Source organism: Zeugodacus cucurbitae, chromosome 6 (genome assembly GCF_028554725.1).
Source record: "Zeugodacus cucurbitae isolate PBARC_wt_2022May chromosome 6, idZeuCucr1.2, whole genome shotgun sequence".
NCBI lineage: Eukaryota > Metazoa > Arthropoda > Insecta > Diptera > Tephritidae > Zeugodacus > Zeugodacus cucurbitae.
The window spans coordinates 43,183,495-43,205,655 of record NC_071671.1 but is presented as its reverse complement, the minus strand read 5'-3'; the positions used below and the strand labels follow the sequence as shown (position 1 = coordinate 43,205,655).

The following is a 22,161-nucleotide window of genomic DNA, read 5'->3' as shown; positions in this document are numbered from 1 at the left end:
GAAGGGCTAAGTTCGGGTGTATCCGAACATTTTATACTCTCGCAATTTATTTATTTAACTTTATTTATATTATATAATACACAATTTGACCCACATATTCGTCATATATATTGTATAAAGTCCATTGAAAGTTGGAAACCATAATGTTAGGTTAGAAGCACCGAAGTCCTCGTGTTCGATATAAGGGGTCTTAAAAACCTATGGTCCGATTTCGGCGATTTTTAGAATGGGGCTGCCACACTATTAACATAGTATTGGTGCAAAGTTCTGCACCGATATCTTCACTAGTACTTACTTTATATTGTAAAGTAAACGATTCAGATCGTCTTCAAAGTTCTGGTATATAGGACGTAGGCGTGGTTGTGAAGCGATTTGGCCTATTTTCACAACATATCATTGGGATGCAATAAAACTATTACAAACCAAGTTTCATTGAAATCGGTCGAGTAGTTCCTGAGATATGGTTTTTGACCCATAAGTGGGCGACGCCACGCTTATTTTCCATTTTGTAAAAAAATCTGAGTGCAGCTTTCATCTGCCATTTCTTATGTGAAAGTTAGTGTTTCTGACGTTTTTCGTTAATGAGTTAACCCACTTTTAGTAATTTTCAACCTAACTTTTGTATGGGAGGTGGGCGTGGTTATGATCCGATTTCTTTCATTTTATTTGCTTTATATAGCTCTATTGGTTTACGAGATATGTACAAAAAACTTAGTAGGGGGCGGGGCCACGCCTACTTCCCAAAAAAAATTACATCCAATTATACCCCTTCATAGTACGATCCTTCATACCAAATTTTATTTCCATAGCTTTATTTATGGCTTAGTTATGACACTTTATGTGTTTTTGGTTTTCGCCATTCTGTGGGCGTGGCAGTGGTCCGATTTTGCTCATTTTTAAAAGCAACCTTCCTATGGTGCCAAGAAATAAGTGTGCCAAGTTTCATCAAGATATCTTAATTTTTACTCAAGTTACAGCTTGCACAGACGGACGGACGGACGGACATCCGGATTTGAACTCCACTCTTCACCCTGATCACTTTGGTATATATAACCCTATATCTAACTCGTTTAGTTTTGGGTGTTACAAACAACCGTTATGTGAACAAAACTATAATACTCTCTTTAGCAACATTTGTTGCGAGAGTATAAAAATCGGTAATTTGTATGTTTGTATGTTTGAGTTTGTTTTATGCAGAAATTTACTTTTCATTTTATTCTCTCTCAACAATTACTGATTGCATCATATTACTATAAGTACAATAATACACTTCAAATTTGTAAAAGCTGTCTGTCTGTCGCTGCTGGTGCTTTGCGGTCGCCATCGTCACCGCTATCGCCCAGTTGTGGCACTTTGGCCTCCTTCCCAGTTGGCTAGCGGCCAAAGGAGACGTCACTCGCTGGTGCACACCGACATACAGATGATTGTATATACATACTTGTAGTATATAAAATTACTTAGCGCCACAAATTACTAATAAACTCAACTAGCTGATATTTGTGTACATATTTACAATAATACTAGGGTAAAATGTGCTATAATAAAGGGTGATTTTTTAAGAGCTTGATAACTTTTTAAAAAAAAAAAACGCATAAAATTTGCAAAATCTCATCGGTTCTTTATTTGAAACGTTAGATTGGTTCATGACATTTACTTTTTGAAGATAATTTCATTTAAATGTTGACCGCGGCTGCGTCTTAGGTGGTCCATTCGGAAAGTCCAATTTTGGGCAACTTTTTCGAGCATTTCGGCCGGAATAGCCCGAATTTCTTCGGAAATGTTGTCTTCCAAAGCTGCAATAGTTGCTGGCTTATTTCTGTAGACTTTAGACTTGACGTAGCCCCACAAAAAATAGTCTAAAGGCGTTAAATCGCATGATCTTGGTGGCCAACTTACGGGTCCATTTCTTGAGATGAATTGTTCTCCGAAGTTTTCCCTCAAAATGGCCATAGAATCGCGAGCTGTGTGGCATGTAGCGCCATCTTGTTGAAACCACATGTCAACCAAGTTCAGTTCTTCCATTTTTGGCAACAAAAAGTTTGTTAGCATCGAACGATAGCGATCGCCATTCACCGTAACGTTGCGTCCAACAGCATCTTTGAAAAAATACGGTCCAATGATTCCACCAGCGTACAAACCACACCAAACAGTGCATTTTTCGGGATGCATGGGCAGTTCTTGAACGGCTTCTGGTTGCTCTTCACCCCAAATGCGGCAATTTTGCTTATTTACGTAGCCATTCAACCAGAAATGAGCCTCATCGCTGAACAAAATTTGTCGATAAAAAAGCGGAACACCGAACACTGATTTTGGTAATAAAATTCAATGATTTGCAAGCGTTGCTCGTTAGTAAGTCTATTCATGATGAAATGTCAAAGCATACTGAGCATCTTTCTCTTTGACACCATGTCTGAAATCCCACGTGATCTGTCAAATACTAATGCATGAAAATCCTAACCTCAAAAAAATCACCCGTTACTAGGTTAATCAATTCGTATAACTTTTGACGATCAATAAGTTGCATATAAATTAGAATTGAGTCTAACTGGCGACGTGACTTTGAAAATATTCCTAATCATTAAGAAGCTAATTATTGCAAATTACCCTCCATATTTCCAACTTTTGACTTGTTTTAAAAATTTACAACTTTTTGTAAAACATATCTTTATATACAGTGGAACTTCCATAACTTGAACTTCTATAAGTCGAAGATCTCCACAACTCGAGCTTTTGAAGTGGCAATAGCGTTTAGAAATAAAATTTTATACAAAATTCCTTCCATAAATCGAACTTTTCGACAAGGGCATAATACAAAATTTAAAATTTTACTATCGAAGCAGAATTTTAAAGGAGTCCCTATATTCGTATGGAGGTGAACAAAAAATATGATATTACACTTATAGATTTCATAAATCGTATATCAAAGGCATGAGATACAGACCTCAAGAGCCAAACAATAGCAAAGTGCGACAAACAAAATCACAAAATACATGTTTTAATGTATTTAAATAAAACTTTTTACGAAGTAAATAACTAAAACTGTGGGAACATCTATATTTTACACTTTTTCAAAAATTTATGTTTTAATGAAAATTTCTCTAACTCGAAGTTTTTTTGTGTATTATGGTGATTCGAGTTAGAGAAGTTCCACTGTATGTTTAAACAAAAGAGAAATATTTTTTCAGGATTTTTGAAAGTATTTGGTCTAGATTTTCCTTAAAAAATAGACTAATCAATAAGAGCGTGCCATTGGTCTCTTTTTCTCGCAATTCGGCGTAAGTTGGAAATCCCAAGTGAAACCCGGTCCTTCTCCATCTGAACTTTCCTCTTTATCTGCTTCCATCAGGGGGTACTGCATCGAACACTTTCAGAACTGGAGTGTTTCCATCCATTCGTACAACATGACTTAGCCAGCGTAGCCGCTGCCTTTTTATTCGCTGGACGATGTCAATGTTGTCATCTAACTCGTACAGCTCATCGTTCCATCGTCGATCGATCTGAATTCGCCGCTGCCAGTGTTCATAGGACCTTTCTCTCGAAAATTCCTACTGTCGTCTCATCGGATGTCGACATCGTCCACATTTCTACACCATATAGCAGGAAGGGAATGATGGCCTTGTAGAGTTTGATTTTGGTTAGTCGAGAGATGACTTTACAAAAGTGATTTTACGTTGGATTTCGAGGCTGACATTAGCTGTCATCGATTGGCTAACTGCTATAGACAAGCCAATCGAACAAACTTTCCAAATTTTCATACGAACTGGCAGCACTGAAATCGAATTGTCTATACTTGGTCGCACTGAACTCTGCTTTCTGCAACAAATTTAATTTTTATCAAAGTTTTTTATTCAATAAATTCAATACAAAAATAATTACGATTTATCTTCGACTGCCATTTCATTTGTGTATAACAATTTTTATTATTTTGATAGTAATTTGTCCTTTGAGCCGTTCACAATAGTAAAATGGTTCTAAAATGTGTAAAACAAAACTTGGTAGCACTCAGCAAGCGACGATCGAATTTTTAATGAGGTATTCGCATACTCTCCTGCACGAATTCAACTAGATAACTTTGTTGTTGCTTTCACATGTAAAATTTTTGACAGGCAAGCAGCGCCCAACGAGCAGAGAAGTGACCAATCGATGGCAGCTATTATTATTGGTGTTTTTGATACTGGTTCCAAGGAAGACGAAATTATCGACAACTTCAAAGTTATGACTGTCAAAAGTAAGGTGAAAGCCAAGACGCGAATCAAGAGTTGAGGACAATGTGCCTTTCTTCCTAACTATCGGAAAAAAGTAATTCAATGTATTGCAGAAATTCCCAAAAGGTTTTACATTGCAACCAGTTTTTACATACCTTTCCGAAGAAAATCTATCTCTTGAATTTACAAATCAGGAACTTAACAGCCGGTATTTCTCTGTTTAAAATCATTTTCATTCAGTCTAATGCAATAAATGTTGTGGAATTTGTTGACTTATGAGAAAGGTGTTTAGCTACTTATCTGATTTCATGGCTGCTAAAAATAAAAATTTAATCAAATATTTAAATAATCTTCTCTCTCTCTGTGTTTCAATAAAAATTGCTGTTATATTATCGTTAATTATAAATAATTACACATAGATAATAATAACTATATATTTGGAAAGCGCGGTACGCTCACTCTCGTACAAATATAATATATTTATAGTCACCATTCGCCGCATGTGGCAGCATTCGTAAACCCACATTGTTTATTTTTCACCATTTTCTTAGCTTCCTTACTATTGTTTATTTGTGAGTATTCTCTTTAAACTTCGTTCGTCTTTCAGTCACATTCACTATTGTTCTGGGCGTGTCTGATAAAGACGAAAACGAATATCACATTGGAAGGTTAATGTTCTTCAATTCCAGGCTAATCATTAATTCGCTTGACGTTTCGTGTGGCTTTGACAGTTGCTCAATTGCAACGGACAAACATTTATTTACATACGATTGTCAATTCATTGCAAAGTGCGCTTATAAATAAGAGTTTATACTGCATTTAAGTACTCACATACATACGTATATGATAATTGCTGATTCTGTTGCAGCGCCCATACTTTTAAATAGCTCTTTATTATGCTATTATTTGCATTTCAAACAAGTGGTCGGCCAATATAGAATATGCATAGTGAATGTCTTGTTGGATTTTGTCGTCAACTTGCTTTATTTATAGCAGATTCTATAATTAAATATGCGTGTGGGTAACGGAAATAGCGTTGCGGCACTTCAAGTCTGTGACGCTTTTGAATCTTTTCTTATTTTTATAGTCTGCGCTAGACAAATATCGTCAGTTCAACTAGTTTATTTTGTTTTTTGCGCATAATCTCAACTCTGCAACAGGTTTTTGTTGATTGATGTAAGCGGTGTTGGAGAGAACGGATTCTACAGTTCTTGGCAGACCTTGAAATTGAATGTTGAAGTTTGATTGCTATAAGTTTAGTTCCCATGACAGACGGGTGGGTGGAACCATGATGGATTCTGGACTATGGATCGCAACTTTCCTCCAAGTTAAATGGATATGAATGCACGTCTGTGCAATTTTATGACAGACTCTGATGTTACTATAGTCAATTGTAATTTATAACACGCCTTAATCTCTTATAATCAGTAAATAAAAAGTTTTAAATTTTTGACGGTAATTTGTCATTTAAGCCATTCACAATAGTTAAACTAGATCAACATTTTTAAAACAAAACTTAACAGCCTTGATGATGGCGGATAATCCATTTCAATGAGGTATTGGCATACTGTTTGGTATATAATTCAACTCGTTAACGTTGTTGTTGATTTCACTAGTAAATTCTTCGACAAGAGAGCGCGCAAACGTAGTGAGCAGATAAATGGCGAATCGAACATAACAGCGTCGAGCAGACACTTTCCAACGTTTAAGCACCAATTAAAAGCCTTAAAGCATTCAAAAATAAAATATTATAAATTAAAGAAAGCATTTTAAGTGCCCCTCAAAGAATCACATAATATTGTAGCGGTTCATTTGACTTGAGCTTAAGACGAAGGAGATTCTGATATTCTAAACTATTCTTCGTAACAATATATTTATATTTCTTAAAAATTTAATATAACATAACCACCTTTTTGTCTAAGAACTACCGTTACACACACCTTCTCCTAGTTTAATTTCTTTTGTTTTCATTGACACTTAATTTCGAACTCAACACTGTAGCAACGTATTCGCAACTTATCAAGAGAAGAACGTGCGAAATAAAGTGTGAAAAGCAGCAAATTACAAAAGCGCCGATTCGATTCGAAAGCGCTTGGAAACAAGCTCGTAATCTAAGCAGTAAATCTTAACGGAGTTTAGAATTATATCTATGTACATATGTATGTAGAGTGCTTCTTATAGTTCTAGTGTTATAGTTGTAGGCATGTGTGTATGGTGGCACTGATATCTCATACTTAGATCTGAAAGAGATTTTAATAACAAAGAGTTCGCATTTTATATTCTATAATGGAGTATATAATTTTACACGTTCAGTGACCCTCATGGCCAAACAAAACAAAGTTAAACGCTATAATATCAGTGGATGAAGAAGTAAAGTGTTTACAGGGAAATTTAGTGGGAAAGTGGGAAAACGATGTCACCGACGCACAGTGTGTCTAATTATAAAATATTTAATGATTTTCTTAGTTTTAATTAATTCTATACACTGTTTAGCAGACGAAATATTTTGAATCAGCCCCTGATATATCTAAAAATTAAAAATCTATTTCTCCAATTTTAAAAATCCCTTTTATAGCAACAATATATTTTGTTCAGTGTTTCAAGAACTAAAATTCCATTAAGTAACTTAGAGAGTAAGGTTATTAATTAAGAGAAATGTGATAACGGAGATCTTGAAAATTTTTAAGGCCTGGGGTACACCAAACTTTTTTTGGAAATCTTTGATTTTTTGAGTAAATGAAACTCTTTTAAATCTGAAATTAAACAGAGCAGTTTATTGAAAAATATTTACCCATTTGTTAACAGAATGGTCAAGGGGATGGGAAATAGAGATCCTTACTTTTACGTTTAATTTTAATCGTTTTTAATGATTTAAATCAATTAATAGGCAGTTTTCTCATACAAGATGACATATTTAATGGATTTTTCGATATTATAAACGCCATTGAGGTTTTTTGCAAACTTTATTACGGACCTGTTTATTATTTCCATGCGCTGATTAGAGAAATCGACTATTTTCCTATAACATTTGTCGACATATAGTATATTTTTCAGCGAAATTATTATTATGTTGGGATAGTAAGAAAAATAAAAAGAAAACAATTCAAACATTATGAAATTTATCAAATAGTTTTTTTCCAAATAATACACGTAAGAATATGACGGCGACATGCGTAATATTCAAAGCAGTGACTAAAATGAGTTGAGCTGATCAATGAGAAATGTCCAGACCCACATTGTAGCACAATATCGTTCTGTTTTTATATTTTAAGAATTTCTTAGAATTCTCAAAACGATTTTTGAGTGACTAAAATTATTTGTATAAGTTTTATTCATAAATGTCTCAAGTAGAATTATATGTAAATCACTTTGTCACCATTTTTAACCAGAACTTCTCCAAAATTCAACCACTGTGCTGTGCATCGCCAATCAGCGGAGGTGGCGATGGCAACCAACGCAATTCGTCTAGCGAAAAGCGTGTAGAAAACGCATAGTAGAAAACAAATAATAATAAAAGATCCACCGTAGCAATTTCAGTTTGTGGCTGAAGAAAATATAAAAGGAAAACTGCAACAACTTTTCCATTTTATTTATTTGTATTTTCTTCGTTTTTATTGTTATCAACAAGTGTTTAGGTTTGAGTGCGTCGCTTTGCCAATGACGAAAAGCAACGAAACAGAAATAAAAGCTGCGACGCTCATAGAAGTGTATAAATGTTGTTGTTGCAACAAGTATCAATAACAATCGTAAAATCGCATAAAACCACCAGTGTTTTATTGTGGCAAAGGCAAAAGGCAATGAAACGCATAAAATACCCCACCTTCTCAAATCAAATAAAAATCAACCAAACGTACGAACGAATGGATAAATGGTGCAAACACTCGGCGGCGAATGTGGTAAAAGCAATCGAGCGAAAGGAAATAAAAATTAAAAAACGAAATGGAATTCTCTGAAATATAGTGACGAATATGTATGCGAATAAATGCGATTACGTATTTACATTCAGACAAGCTTGTGTTCATATAGACAGTAATAGCATATATGTATATGTATATATGTAAAGTGTAAAAGCCATGGTAACAATCAGACACTACATGCGACAATTTGCCTTGTGGGTGGCAGCGGTGCCGCGGGTGCAACGCATTGTGACCCTACATACTTTGGACTCCAAATATAACTCGCCCAGTTACTTACATACAAACACTTGTACATATGTGCCTAGATATTAGAAATTTATGTGCCTATAAATGTAGTTACACACTTTTAATGCAAATACACAATACTTAATGGCACTGAATGGCGAAATTGAAATGTGCGTAACTGCAAATTGTCTAACGCGCCGACAGGTACAGCCGTTTCATTCGCTTTTTTTTAACTTCAACTATGCGGTTCATTTGCTAATTTAGCCGGACAGCCGTTTGACGCATGACTATATACAGACATGATATACATACTTACATCCATCCATACATATTTCCACACTTTGGTTGTTGAATACTTTTGTTGGCGCTGTACATTGGCGTTGGCGGCTCGCTTCAAGCGCTATGCAGACGGAATAAATATCAAGCAATATTCAATAAAAAATAGTTCGATTTTGCTTCTGCAGAGTTAAAAATACTGGAAAAAGAGAAATAAATATTTGCCGGTTTGAAATGTGTTGTGGGTTTCTATGTTTATTAAGCACCTGTGTTAGGGGGGCACAATTGAAGAGTGAAAAATTGCGTTCTTCTGTGTCCTGTTTTTAAATGAAGAAAATTGATATAATGTGTAAATAAATACATATAGTTCGGCTACCTTGATCGGAGGTAGTAATTTCGTTGAAGAAACATTTGCACTGAAACTAGAAATAAAATGGTTTCTGAAATAGCGACACTGGTGACATTTTTAATTGTAAATAATACGATTATACGATACGAGCAAGTTGAAAATATAATTCCATAATGAAAAAGTATGATTCCAACAGTAATTTTGATAAAAACTATTCGATTTCACTACGTAACAGAAATAAATTATGCTATCTCATAATACAGTACATCTTAAACTGGTAATTGTATCGATTCGGATGTACCCAATTAAAACTATATCCGTGAGTAAATACAAAACATTACAAAAATCTAATGCAAACTCAAGGTTCTTCTAAGGATATACCCTAAACATGAGTATTTAGAGGTTTTCTTTTGGTTTAGAGCCTCCAGAGTTCTTAATTATTGTCAAACGAGTAATGTTAGTTCACAGAACGGATAGATCGAAACCCCTTTAGAGCCCCCGAATCAGTAAGATTAGATAGTTTCAGACAATGTTCCTTTAAAGATAAGCCTGATTGGTTGAAAATACATCTACTTGCTTTCTTTTCATTTTCTTCACTACCGCAATTCTTTTTATACTCTCGCAACATGTTGCACAGAGTATCATAGTTTTGTTCACATAACGGTTGTTTGTGTCACCAAGAAATAAAAGAGTTAGATATGGGGTTATATATATATATATATGATCAGGATGACGAGTGAATTTGAAATCCGGATGTCTGTCCGTCCGTCTGTCCGTCTGTCCGTGCAACGGATAACTTGAGTAAAAATTGATATATCTTAACGAAACTTGGAACACATATTCCTTGGCACTCTGAGGAGGTTGCTTTCGAAAATGGCCAAAATCGGTTCACTGCCATGCCCACAAAATGGCAGAAACTGAAAACCTATACAGTGTCATAACTAAGCCATAAATAAAGTTATGAAAATGAAATTTGGAACACAGGATCGCATTAGTGAGGGGCACATTTGGATGTAATTTTTTTGAAGAAGTGGGCGTGGCCCCGCCCTCAAATAGGTTTTTTGTATTTATGTCGCAAATCAATAAAGCTATATAAACCAAACTTTCTGCAGTCGTTTCTTTTAGCCGTTTTCTTATACAGTCCAAAAATGAAAGAAATCGGTTGGGTTGAAAATTACTAAAAGTGGGTTAACTCACTAACGAAAAGCGTCAGATACACTAAATTTTACAGAAGAAATAGCAGAAGGAAGCTGCACTGAGATTTTTTTACAAAATGGAAAATGGGCGTGGCGTCGCCTAGTTATGGGTCAAAAACCATATCTCAAGAACTACTCTACTCTACTGAAATTCGGTATATAACACTCTCTTGACACCCTGATGACACCGGTGGAATATGGGCGAAATCGGTTTACAACTACGGCTATTTCCCATATAACTCAATTTTGAATCCTTCTAATTCTTTCACTTTATAATGTATACATAAGGAACCGATAAAGATAGCGAAATAAAACTTTACACAAATACTGTATTTGAGCTGCGACATCACTTGTGGAAAAATTGTCAAATTTTCAAGGCCCCTGATATCAAACATGAAGAACTCAGTGCCTAAGGGTAATTTTTCACCAAAAATATATGTAAATCTCTAAATAAATTGCGAGAGTATAAAATGTTCGGTTGCACCCGAACTTGGCCTTTCCTTACTTGTTTTTTAATATTTTTTTTATTGTTTTTGTTTTATTTTGTTTTTACTACTTATCAGTTTCACACATCCCTACTATAGCTTCCTGTACTTGTATATGTATAAGTATAAATGCATGCAAGTGGTGAGCTTAGACTGCATTTTGTCTGGCAAAGCGAAGTACATAGCCAGTTTCCACTATCTGGTTTGCAGAGAAAAATTGCAAAAGTTTGTAGAATGCTGCAAAACTCAGACAAGTTTACAATGGAGCAGCTGCGTTAGGTTTTACTTTTTCTTTTGGTTTCGTTTAACTATAACGTTACTTTATGCAAGCAGTCACTAAACGCATATTTTCAGATAAGCTTGTTATTTTGCTTTAAGCGCTTGAGTGTTCCCCACACGCATTTGGGCTCTCAAACTCCGGTCTTCTGCTGGTCATTGCTCCAGTTGTAACTTTTGTTGCGTTTCTTGTGTAATTTTGACAGCTTAAAGTGAATAATGACGTATTAATTAATGGAAATTATTAGTTTGTGTTGCTGCCTCGTTTCGTTGGAGTTCAAAAGAGCAAACAGTTGCTGTCGGACCTTATTTATGCAGCATGGCTTTAGTCTCTTAATTGCAGCATTTTATGAATTCGACATAATCGAATGATTAGCTGATTACGCGACAAGAAGGGCGGCCATTTGTAATCGCTTTTTGGGAAAAACATTCGTTGACGTCACTATTTTTATTTATGACTTTTGCGTCACTTTCTCGATTCTTTTCATTTTGACAAGCGATTATGTTGCTCTGGGGGGTTCAGATTATATTTTTTATGTTTTAATGTTAGTTATTAATATGAATCACGTTTACAATTGCTTTATGTGTTAATTCGGTAAAAGCTTCCCGTGTGGTCCAATACCACCGGTTATTATAAAATTAGTACTAAATGTCTAATGACTAAATCTTTAAGGTTTACGATCACAATAATCGGTTTGGTTCAAAGAAAAAAATATAATGCGGACTTTGACCAATTATTTATGAATCAATATATATTTAAAAATTTATAAATTAATTTTTAATATAATTCTTTTGTGTATCCCTGTGTTTCGTTTTGATTAAAAATTGTAAGATCAATTCAAAAATTAATATTTTTATACTCTCGCAACAAATGGTTCTAAGAGAGTATTATAGTTTTGTTCACATAACGGTTGGTTGGTTATAGAGTTATCTATATCAAAGTGATCGGGGTAACGAGTACAGTTCAAATCCGGATGTCTGTCTGCCCGTCCGTCTATCCGTTCGTTCGTGCAAGCTGTAGCAAAAGTAAAAATTGAGATCGGACCACTGCCACGCCTACAAAAGGGCAATAACCAAAAACATATAAAGAGCTATAACTTACCCATAAAATAAGTTATGGAACTAAAATTTGGTATGAAGGTACTTGGTATGGAAATGGGGTCATAACTTCCTTAAGCTCCCATAAACCTAATATTAGGGTTTTCAAACTTTCTAGGACTTTATACCATCAAATCAAATTGTTTGTTATACAAATAAAATTAAATAAATACATAAATTGCGAGAGTATAAAATGTTCGACCCGAACTTAGCCCTTCCTTACTTGTTTTATATAAATGTGTGATTATTAATAACGACAGCAAACTAAGATCGTATCGCAAAAAAAAAGATTTTTGAAATGCTTTATTTAAATTTTTACAAAGTGGACCATAGTTAATTAAAATAGGCCGAATGTGTTGAAGCGTTGAAAATTACGTTGAACTCTAATATTGTCTTTAGACGATTAAAAATATTTTGTGTTTTTTATTTATATTAACTACTAGCAGACCGCTCCGGCTTCGCTCGGGTTTAAACAAACATTTCAAAAGTTATAAGTTTTTACACACCCTCTCATACATATATATGTACTTTCCCGTTTCTTGCGTTGGTTCATTTTAAAAAAGTAAAATTAGGAAAATTCGAACATGAAATTATATTTTATTTGCAATGAGCTAAAACTTGATTACGACTTCTAGTTTTTAGTATATGGTTATATAAGAAATATTGACCGACTTTCTAAAACATTCTAAAGAGAACTTTTGTCAGTAAACCCAACGCTCTAGTTTATATCACAATATGAATATTTCGAGGTTACGTTCGGTTCGATTCTTTTATTATCATATTTTTACTCTTATGTACATACCTATAAATTATTTAAATAGTTGAAATTACCAAAGGTTATCCCAAAAATCGAGTTTGAGAAGTGTTTCGACAATTGGAAGAAGCACCGCCATAAGTGCATATTATCGAATGGGGACTATTTTAAAGACGACAACATTAATGTACATATATAAATGTATAAATATTAAAAAAAGAAAATTCCCGTTATTTTGTTAACGTCTTTTATCGGTTCATAAACCTTTTATACTTATCCATTGCAACAACTCGATAACTTTATTTATATTTCTAAATAAACAAACTCGAAATGCACAATAGCGCTACCGCCACCAACCAAAGCACCAGATTTCATGTGTCGCTTAAATATTGCACACATTTCCTTACACCTGTAAGAAAATGCAATAATTTACCGTTACAAATAAATAGTAACGAAATATTTTTCGTTTTTTACCTTCCAAAAATGCCAAGTTGTGGCAAAAATTTTGCTTTTGATTTTCCAGCTGTGCTTTATGCCGAACTTTTGTACTAAATATCTACAACATTTTCATAAATTATTATTTTTATTGATGTTGTTGCTGTTGTTGTTGGCATTTTATGCACGTTCGTGAGCAGCACAATGAACACGAAACCTCACTGCTGCTTTTGTTGTTCGGCTGTGATATGATTAAGGTTTTGCTTATTTGCTTTTGCAGCTAACCTAAATTAGACCTAGGCATGATAGGTGCACACTTGGCGCTTGCTTTTACTTTGCGCTGCTTTTATTGTTATTCAAAATTGTTTTATTTGCATATCTCGTTTTGCCGGCTGGTTTGACCGCTTACCCGTCGTCGTGCCTTTTTATTTTAAAAATAAATTTTTTGCACTTGCATCTCGTGTCTAAAATTCAATTAGTATACGAGTATATACTTAGTCGATTCTAAGTAAATATTTGAAATTGATTTTGTACGACGAGTACACATGTATTTAAAGATTATAATCGTCATATCATTTGTTGAATGACTCATAAACTAGTATAAACATTTACATTTAACTTTCATTATTCAGTCACTTTCTTGATAACACAGCAACAGCGGGTTGACCCTTAAAAGCGAAAGCGATCTCATGATTATGATTGTTGTATAAAAATTCGAAGCTGTGCAAAGCTTCTGTGTAATCATATTATTTATTATCGCACAAATATTATAGTCATGTAAGTTATTTTCAACCTATACGAAAATTGTCGGGGCAATATTGAAATAGGTAATGCGGTAGATATGGTCGCTACCTTCACTACAAAAAGCATCTAGTATAATATTTTCGCGGAAACAATCAATGCAGGTTATCCCTTGATATTTAAATGTTCTTCCAAGAACTTTGACGGCATACAAAATGACATGATCCCATAATAATAGTCTTATGTCCGCTTTTCTAAAACCCGTTCTCTGATATTCTGAATTTTTATAAACATCGCGTCTCTTACATATTAAATGAAGTCTGCTACAATCACAGCAAAACTTTATTTTGGCTGCTATAAGAAAGAAGACAAGTAGATTGTAAATTTATACTTTATCTTTAAAAGGCAAATATAATATAGAAATTTCATACAACTGCTAGAGCTGCCACATAGTTAAAAATTTCAACGAGATATATATCGTTCATTTACTTGAATAGTGTCATAACTCAAAAAACACAATTTTTGAGTTGAGTATGCAGAAATGTGCGCAATTTCATCGCCCATATTGTATAAAAATTTGCATTAATGTTTTAACCACAATAACGACACCTTTCTGTTATGCCAGAATTATGCATGGTTTTGTTTTTTTCAGAAAGAAAGACATATTTTGTGTTAAAACACATATTAACATTGGGTGAATTTGATTTTCTTTTCAGAAAGAACGACACATTTTTTATTACAACGATATTGGTGAAAAATTAATTAAAAAACGACACATTTGACTTATGACGGTGAAATTGATTTATATTTTTCACAAATAACGACATAATTCAAAGTGGGTCACGTTTATTTATTATATTACACGTCACTAGATTTGTCAATAAACTGATGGCATTTTCCTAAATTTGCTAAATAAGAGACAATTGAAAACTTTAAATCGCTCTCTTGAAAAGTCGATTTTTTTTAGTTGTGACACTATTCAAGTAAATGATCGATATTAAGTGTGGAAATGCTAATAAAATTAAAATAACTTAGAATAAATAAAAAAAAAATTAATTACAATAATAATAAATAAAAACAAATAAAGATAATATAAAGGCAAATTATATTATAATAATTTTTTTTTATTTTTTTACCAACTTAACTAATTACATATTTTCTTTTATTTTTTAGGGCGATTGGTGGCTCGCACGCAGCAAGAAATCCCGTCAAGAGGGTTATATACCTTCAAATTATGTGGCCAAACTAAAGTCTATAGAAGCAGAACCGTAAGTAGATTTCAAAGAGCATTTTAAAGCAAAAAATTATTATTCTATATATTCCTTAAAAATATTTTAAAATATTATTTTTATTGTATATTAAAAAATAAGTATATGTTATTGCTGTTGTAAACAACAAACTGTTTTTTCTTTAAAAGCTTTTAATTTGTATACATACGACAGCACGACGCAGTGAGCTTTCGCTATGTTACTGACTTGCTGTGTTTTAATGCCTAAAAGTATGCAATCACTTTGATAGCCGCAAGCTATTCAAGCGCAATGAATTGCCATACAAACAATTGTACAAGCAAACCAATCACACACACAAATTAAGAATTGCTTGATGTTTTCAAAGCATTTGCAAAAGCTATAATTTTTACTATTTTCAATTTGTTTAATTTTTAAACAAAGTATTTAAATTGTTTAGAAATGAATTGCGTTCTTAAAGTAGTGACAAATTATAATCCAGCAGAAGTAAAGAAATAATAAGAATAAATAACGGTAAAAGTATAATTTGTAGTCGGATTTAACCGCTTGCATGTTTGACCGATATTTACTCTCCTAACCTTTTCGTAACATTTTTTTAAAACACAGTTATTCGCTATCACTGTGTGCATTGTGTGATTTTTTACAACCCACACAAAATCAATCACTCACACATGCTCGCACTTGTCTGCCTATAACTATGCATATTTAGACACTTGAAAAGTTTAATCAACCTAATTACACAATTTGAAGGCATCACCACACGTTCACGCACACTTTGTCACTTAGCTAGTGACCGCCCCTGAATTTCAGTGACACTTGCACACTTCTTTTTTTTTTGTTGATAATAATTTCATTTCATTATTGGGCCTTGCGAATAATTGTAAATAAAATAAATTGAAATTACTGTTGCCTTTAAGTGTGCCTTAAAAGGCACCAAGCTGCGGGATCAGTCACTTTTAGTATTTCTACGAGCTTTTTAAGTACCGTACGGTGTAATTTTTATCAGTTTTTGTTATTTCATAGTTCTGTTGTTGTTGAAAATCACAACAATTGTACTTTTTACAATGAAATATTTGCCGGGTTACATTATCTCCTGCTAATTAAGTGTGTAAAAATAATAATTTCAAAGCCACAAAGCTTTTTAAGTATTATTCAAAATGTGTCTAAATTTTATGACCCAATTCGTTACATTGACTTTGATAAATAGTTGTTGTTTTAAATTGTTTCTTAGAAATTTGTATGTTCATTAACATTTAAATTCAATTTCCTATTTGAAATACTTAAATTACACTTTGGTAAGCTTTTTCGCACGCATAACAAACTAATAATCCATATGTACTTATATTTGTTTTGTTGTGCTCATAATAAAGCTATTCTTATCGCCAATGTTTTAACGATCTATCGTAAAATAGTGTATACTTATAACTATATAAGTCATAGATACCCGTTAGACAACTGGCTAAAGTAGGGAATTATCTCTTCTTCTTGTTTGACACTACAACCGTGGGTCGGTCTGTGTCGATAACACAAAACGACAGTTGTCTTTATCCTTTGCGAGGTCAAACCAGTTGTATATGTCAAGTGTAGACAGGTCCTTATGCATTTGGTCCTTCTATTGGATGTGTGGGCTTACTTCCGAAGTTCACCCATGAATCGAGCATCGCCTTCCATGCCTAACCAGCACATTCGTTAGATTTTTATGCACTTAAGTATATCAATGTTGCCGCAGATCTCATAAATGTTTTTTATTTGGTTATCAAATACTCACGCAGACGTCTTTAAAGACCTTGTGGAGAACATTTCTTTCGAATACTGCAAGTAAAATCCCACCTCGGTTCGTCATCGTCCATGATTTTTCGCCGTATGATAGGAATGAAATGAGAAGAGACGTATAAGAGCGTAATTTTCATTCGTCGAGAGACAGATCTGCTTCTCAATTGCCTACCGATCCCAAAGTAGCGCCTGTTGTCAAGAGTTATTCTGGGCTTGATTTTCAGTTCTTCACTTTTTTAAATTTAAAGCTTCCAACAGTGACGTAGTTTTCCAGGTAAATAATAAAACAAGAAGATTATGTTAAGGAGACTTTATTAATGAAATTCCCCGACTTCGTTGTACAGCTTCGTGGTTGAGAGAGATTCTCAGTACTGATCCCTTGAAACCCTGAACCGATAGTGCCACATTATTTGCTCCGAAGGATTAAGGTGCAGAATTAGTTAAAGTAAAATACCGGGGGTCGAAAAATAAAAGTTTCTAATCTTCATACACATTTTTGAGCTTATCTCCTTCCAATATTTCAGGTAAATAATAAAAATTTTGTAGGTGCTACAGTGGTCGAAAACAATTCATTATACGAGATGTGTTCAAAAAATATCGGGAATTTTAGTTTTTTTGAAACAAATTCGATATCTTGCATCAAATTCGATGTTTGGGATAACCTTTCGCTCATTCAGCGATGTCTCGTACGCTTGTAAAACGACGACCCTTTAAGGTTCTCATTACTTGTAAAAATAGGAAGTATTGTTTTTGGCCATAATTCACGAAAAAGCAACGAGGTGTGAGCTTTAACAAACGAAAATCAAACTCATAAAGCCAATGAATGATGAAATATTTAATTGATTCAAAATTTACAGATTTTCCGACTTGCCCTCGTATTCACATGCAATGCGTTGTTCAAAAGTCAGTAATAATTAAGCAAGCATATTAAACTCAATTTGAATTTAATTTAAAGGGCAATTGCGTAAATTTTTATTGCGTTTATAGCAGCTAATATTTTCTGGAACTGTTAAATTAAATGTCATACTTTTGTTTTGATATCGGCGAAGAAAGTGCGTGCAACAATACAGGCTTTCAGCATAAAACGTAACAAATCAGCAGCTTTCTTCCTTCAGCGAGTATAAATTTTGAAAAATTTTGCAATCTTGTAAGTTGTGACATCACTTTTTCGTTGCTGATAATATCAATTTACAACACACTTGTGATTTGTTGTTGTTTATTTTTGTGTTTTTATTTTCCTTTTACTGGCTACTTTCGCATTTCACCTACTTAATTTATCCTGTACCCAGCACACCCTTACACAGTCCTCTTTGCATAAGCCTCATTTCTCCGCGTCGAGTGTTTGCGATCGTCAACCTAAAAAACATGAAGTGGACTCAACATCAGATGCAAGTCGCGCAGAGACAGCAGTGTGCGTTGGCAAAACCGCTTCGCTGAAATATATATTTATACGGTACTTGAAGTTATTTACGTCCATCGAAAGTGGGTTAACGAATATGAATTTGTGGTAGGCTGCGGACGGCAGGAGCGCGGCAGTGTGTAGGAGGAGAGCGGTCGAGAATGGGCGCGACAGCGCAAGGTTGCAACGTCTGCGATGGTGGTGATGTTCTTTATTACGGTATTATAGGGACATCTGACGCGTGCATTTTATGACCACTCTTTTTCCAGCTGTCGCCAACATGTCCTCAAACACACACGAACACCCACGCTGCAGCATCACTCACTTTTTACGGCTACTAAATACTATAACAAGTCAAGCGGCGCATCTCTTCTGCTGGCGACGTCTGCTCTTGTCACCCTACAAGTGCTATGCAAGTACACGGAGTGGAGGCATCTGGTGGCGACAGCTGATAAATCTTCTTTTTTTGTAAATTTTCTTTTTTTTGCACTTTTTATAAGCGCGTATAAAATTACTATTGGTAATTCAAGGAGCCACACAGCCGATACGATTTTTATGTCAAGTAGAATTCCATACACTTTTATAGTTGTTTATCTTTTAAGCAACCCGAGTGATATGCAATTTTACGATGATGTGGCTACTCATGCGCACAACTGGTGTGCGTTAAAATTGCTTGGCGAAGAGAGTCTTTCAACATGCATTACATTGTAGTGTTCCATTTGGTCGTAAAAGCTTGTAATGTGGTAGATACGTGCAGAAGCTCCTCGGCAGCAATATTGCTAATGGCCAAGCTATGAAATATGTACGTTGATTGTATCCGGCAAATATTATTCGATACCTGGGAGAAGGAGTTTCTTTGAAGATGGCGCTATTTGCAATTTGTGTGCTGTACGTCCTCGCAATTAATAGAACATGGAAACATATACATCGACAATATGTTCATACTATATTACGGCTATCTCGTTTCATCGTTGCACAATGACTCTGCTTTTCCGTCATGCTTTTTGTGGACAGCCATTCAAGGCTTGGTACCTCACGTTTTGTTTCTTGTTTCCTTCTTAACTTCTAGCTCACTGACTAAAAAGCCCTTGTTTTTACTCACTGAAACCCACCTAGCCCCTTAAGCAATTTGTTGATCATTCCTGACGGACATGGTTTAACTATGCCTCGGATTCGTCTAGAGAGGCTACTACCTTTGCCAAATCGTCTGCCTTTCGTTACCGAAAATGTTGCTGTGAGCGGGAGTTCAGATCATGGGCAAGTAGAGTTTATCTTCCAGGGTGTCCAAGACCTACTTGCAGTTGTTGGTTACAATGCAATTAACCTTTGGCAATGAAAAGGCTAGCAATGCTGCCTGGTTATCTGTGTAAATGCTTACTTTCTGTATGCTCTCGTAGTTATTTAATAGAACTTCACAGGCCTTCTCTATGGCTAGCACTTGTCCTTGGAAGATGCTAGCTGAGTTTGATAGAGGGTTAGAGAGCGAGATGTCAATAGCATCGGAATATAGCCTCGATAGACTGAGATGGTATCCTCCTCTCCTTCTACGCCTATTTTTCATTCACAACTAGGTGGTATCCTCACCTGGAAGTAACTGTTCGCAAATTCTCATTATATACAAAGTTAGTTCTAATCTACTAACGCTATAATAACCTATAAGGTCGCAATACAGATCGATGAATAACTTTAAAGTCTGCCTAATAAAATTTTCACGCAGTCAAATAAATGTAGTACATTATAATTATAATTTAGGAACCAGTTTTTGCCTCTCGCACAGCCGGCAACTCGGTTAACGATCAGTTATACATTTTTGTTTTTGCTGTTCATAAGAAGTGGGTAAGTTTTATCAGCTGATTCCTATTTTATCAATAAACACAACCAATTTTATAGTGTGGACAATAATCCAAAGAGTTGCATTCCAGTTCCAATTCGATTTGTATTCTATTAAGAATTAATTTAGTAATTTAAGATTTTTATTTTGTATGGTAAATCGATTAAAATCAGCGATCTAATAGAGCAAAGCCCAGTAAATTGATCAATTAATCAATGTGTGAAAAGGCTATTAAACAGGTATCTCTCTACTCAATTAAAAAGCCGAGAGTATTGGTTTGACTTAAATGATTTGTAACTAATCACCAGCTGATTCCAATAAGGCGTTAGCCACCTGTACATTAAAAAAATATAAAATTATGTCTATCTTAAACATTTTATAAATGATGATTTCGAGGAAAATTTTAAAGTAAAATAAATGGAATGCATTAATTTTGTTTGTTTGTACTTTTTTCATTTGAAATTTATATATTTTTGTTTTGAAGATTAAAATATGCTTAATCAACTACTGTAAGGTTTCAAATACTTAATATGTAAATATATACCGAAACATCGTTTGTACAATGGGCGATTAGTCAGTTTTGAATAGGCATTACAAAATAGTTTTTGATCAAATTTCTGCCGGTATGTCAGTGAACTTTATCGTGGCGCCATACGTCACTCCAAGTCACATGCAACTTTGCCATCTGTTTTGCATTAATGACTTTACCTAACCGCGGGGAATGCACCGCTATTAGGTCGTCTGACTTGTTAATACGCAACTGCAAAGATTGACGTCATCATCAAGTCTAATAACCGTACAAATTATTCAGCATCATGTTTGTATTAACCAAAATTAAATTATGAATAACCGGAAACAAAACTATTTGTGTTATTTTACTGCCGCCTGGATTCTACGAATTGCATTTCAAAAGCTCAAAAAATTTGTTATGTGACAATAACCATCGGTATGAAGTTGTTGTTTGCTGTCTTTTGCCGGGAGAATCCATGCGAACAGGTTCATTGCTTAACCCTTTAGTGGTGAGGTTTTTATTTTATTTTTTTTTTCCAAAAAATTTGAGTTTTTTATATGATTTTTTTGATAAATTAATAAAATAATAAATTTGTTTTTGTACCTTAATGGGAAAAATAATGATAAAGAAAATATTTAAAAATATTGAGAGAAATGCTTTCGAATTTTCATGTTCGAAAATAGCTTGATGTATTCGAAATAAACGATCAAATATATCAGCTTCAAGGAAAGATAATCGCTAGGAGCAGTATAAAACTTGACTGATTTTCTGCTCTAGTACTCACTTCTATTACTCCACAATTGATTATTATTTTTTTCGAACATTTCTTGGATTTGGATCTAATTGGGACAGTCTACTAGTTTACCATTGAAAACTTTCAGATCCAAAATTGTCCAGATCATCAATAAATGCCGATTTTAGTTGTGTAAGTAGTTAGGTCATCTCTACTGCTAATGGGTTAATAAGCACTTTGAAATTCTCTGTAATTCGTAGTATCATTCGTTAGTTGAAAATCTGATTCATATGCAAGTTGTTTGACGCTGACGCCACTTGGTTGTTTATTTTTTACTTTGGCGCTTGATTTCTTAAACAAAATCACTGTTGATAGGCGACTTAAGATAAAAGTGAGCCAAAATACATACGATTTTAAACACTTTAGTCTGAAAATTTACGCAGAAATGTGCAATAAATACAAATTAAGTAAATTCATGGTTATATTTTGGTTTTAATTTTTTTCCGTTTCTCTTTATCCCTTGATACTTACGGGTTTTTGGCTTAAGTTGAAATTCGCGCAATTTCTGAGATTTTTCGGCCATTGTCATTAAGTTGGGTTCCTTATAAATTTTAAGCGCCTCTTCTATATTTTCTTATTTTGTCAATTTCCTCTGAAATCATTTCAAGCTATCCGTCATAATAGCTGTTAATTGCTTATTTAAATATTAA

The 22,161-nt window shown here is 34.2% G+C and overlaps 1 protein-coding gene across 2 annotated transcripts in view; it reads left to right on the top strand.

Moving 5' to 3' along the window:
- Positions 1-22,161, top strand: part of LOC105218702 (tyrosine-protein kinase Src42A) — a 108,966-nt gene that overhangs the window by 8,881 nt on the left and 77,924 nt on the right. For both annotated transcript variants that reach the window (XM_029044503.2, XM_029044499.2), the window contains exon 3: positions 15,131-15,225. In XM_029044503.2, coding sequence (XP_028900336.1) covers positions 15,131-15,225 — 95 coding nt within the window. The remainder of the gene's footprint in view (positions 1-15,130; positions 15,226-22,161) is intronic.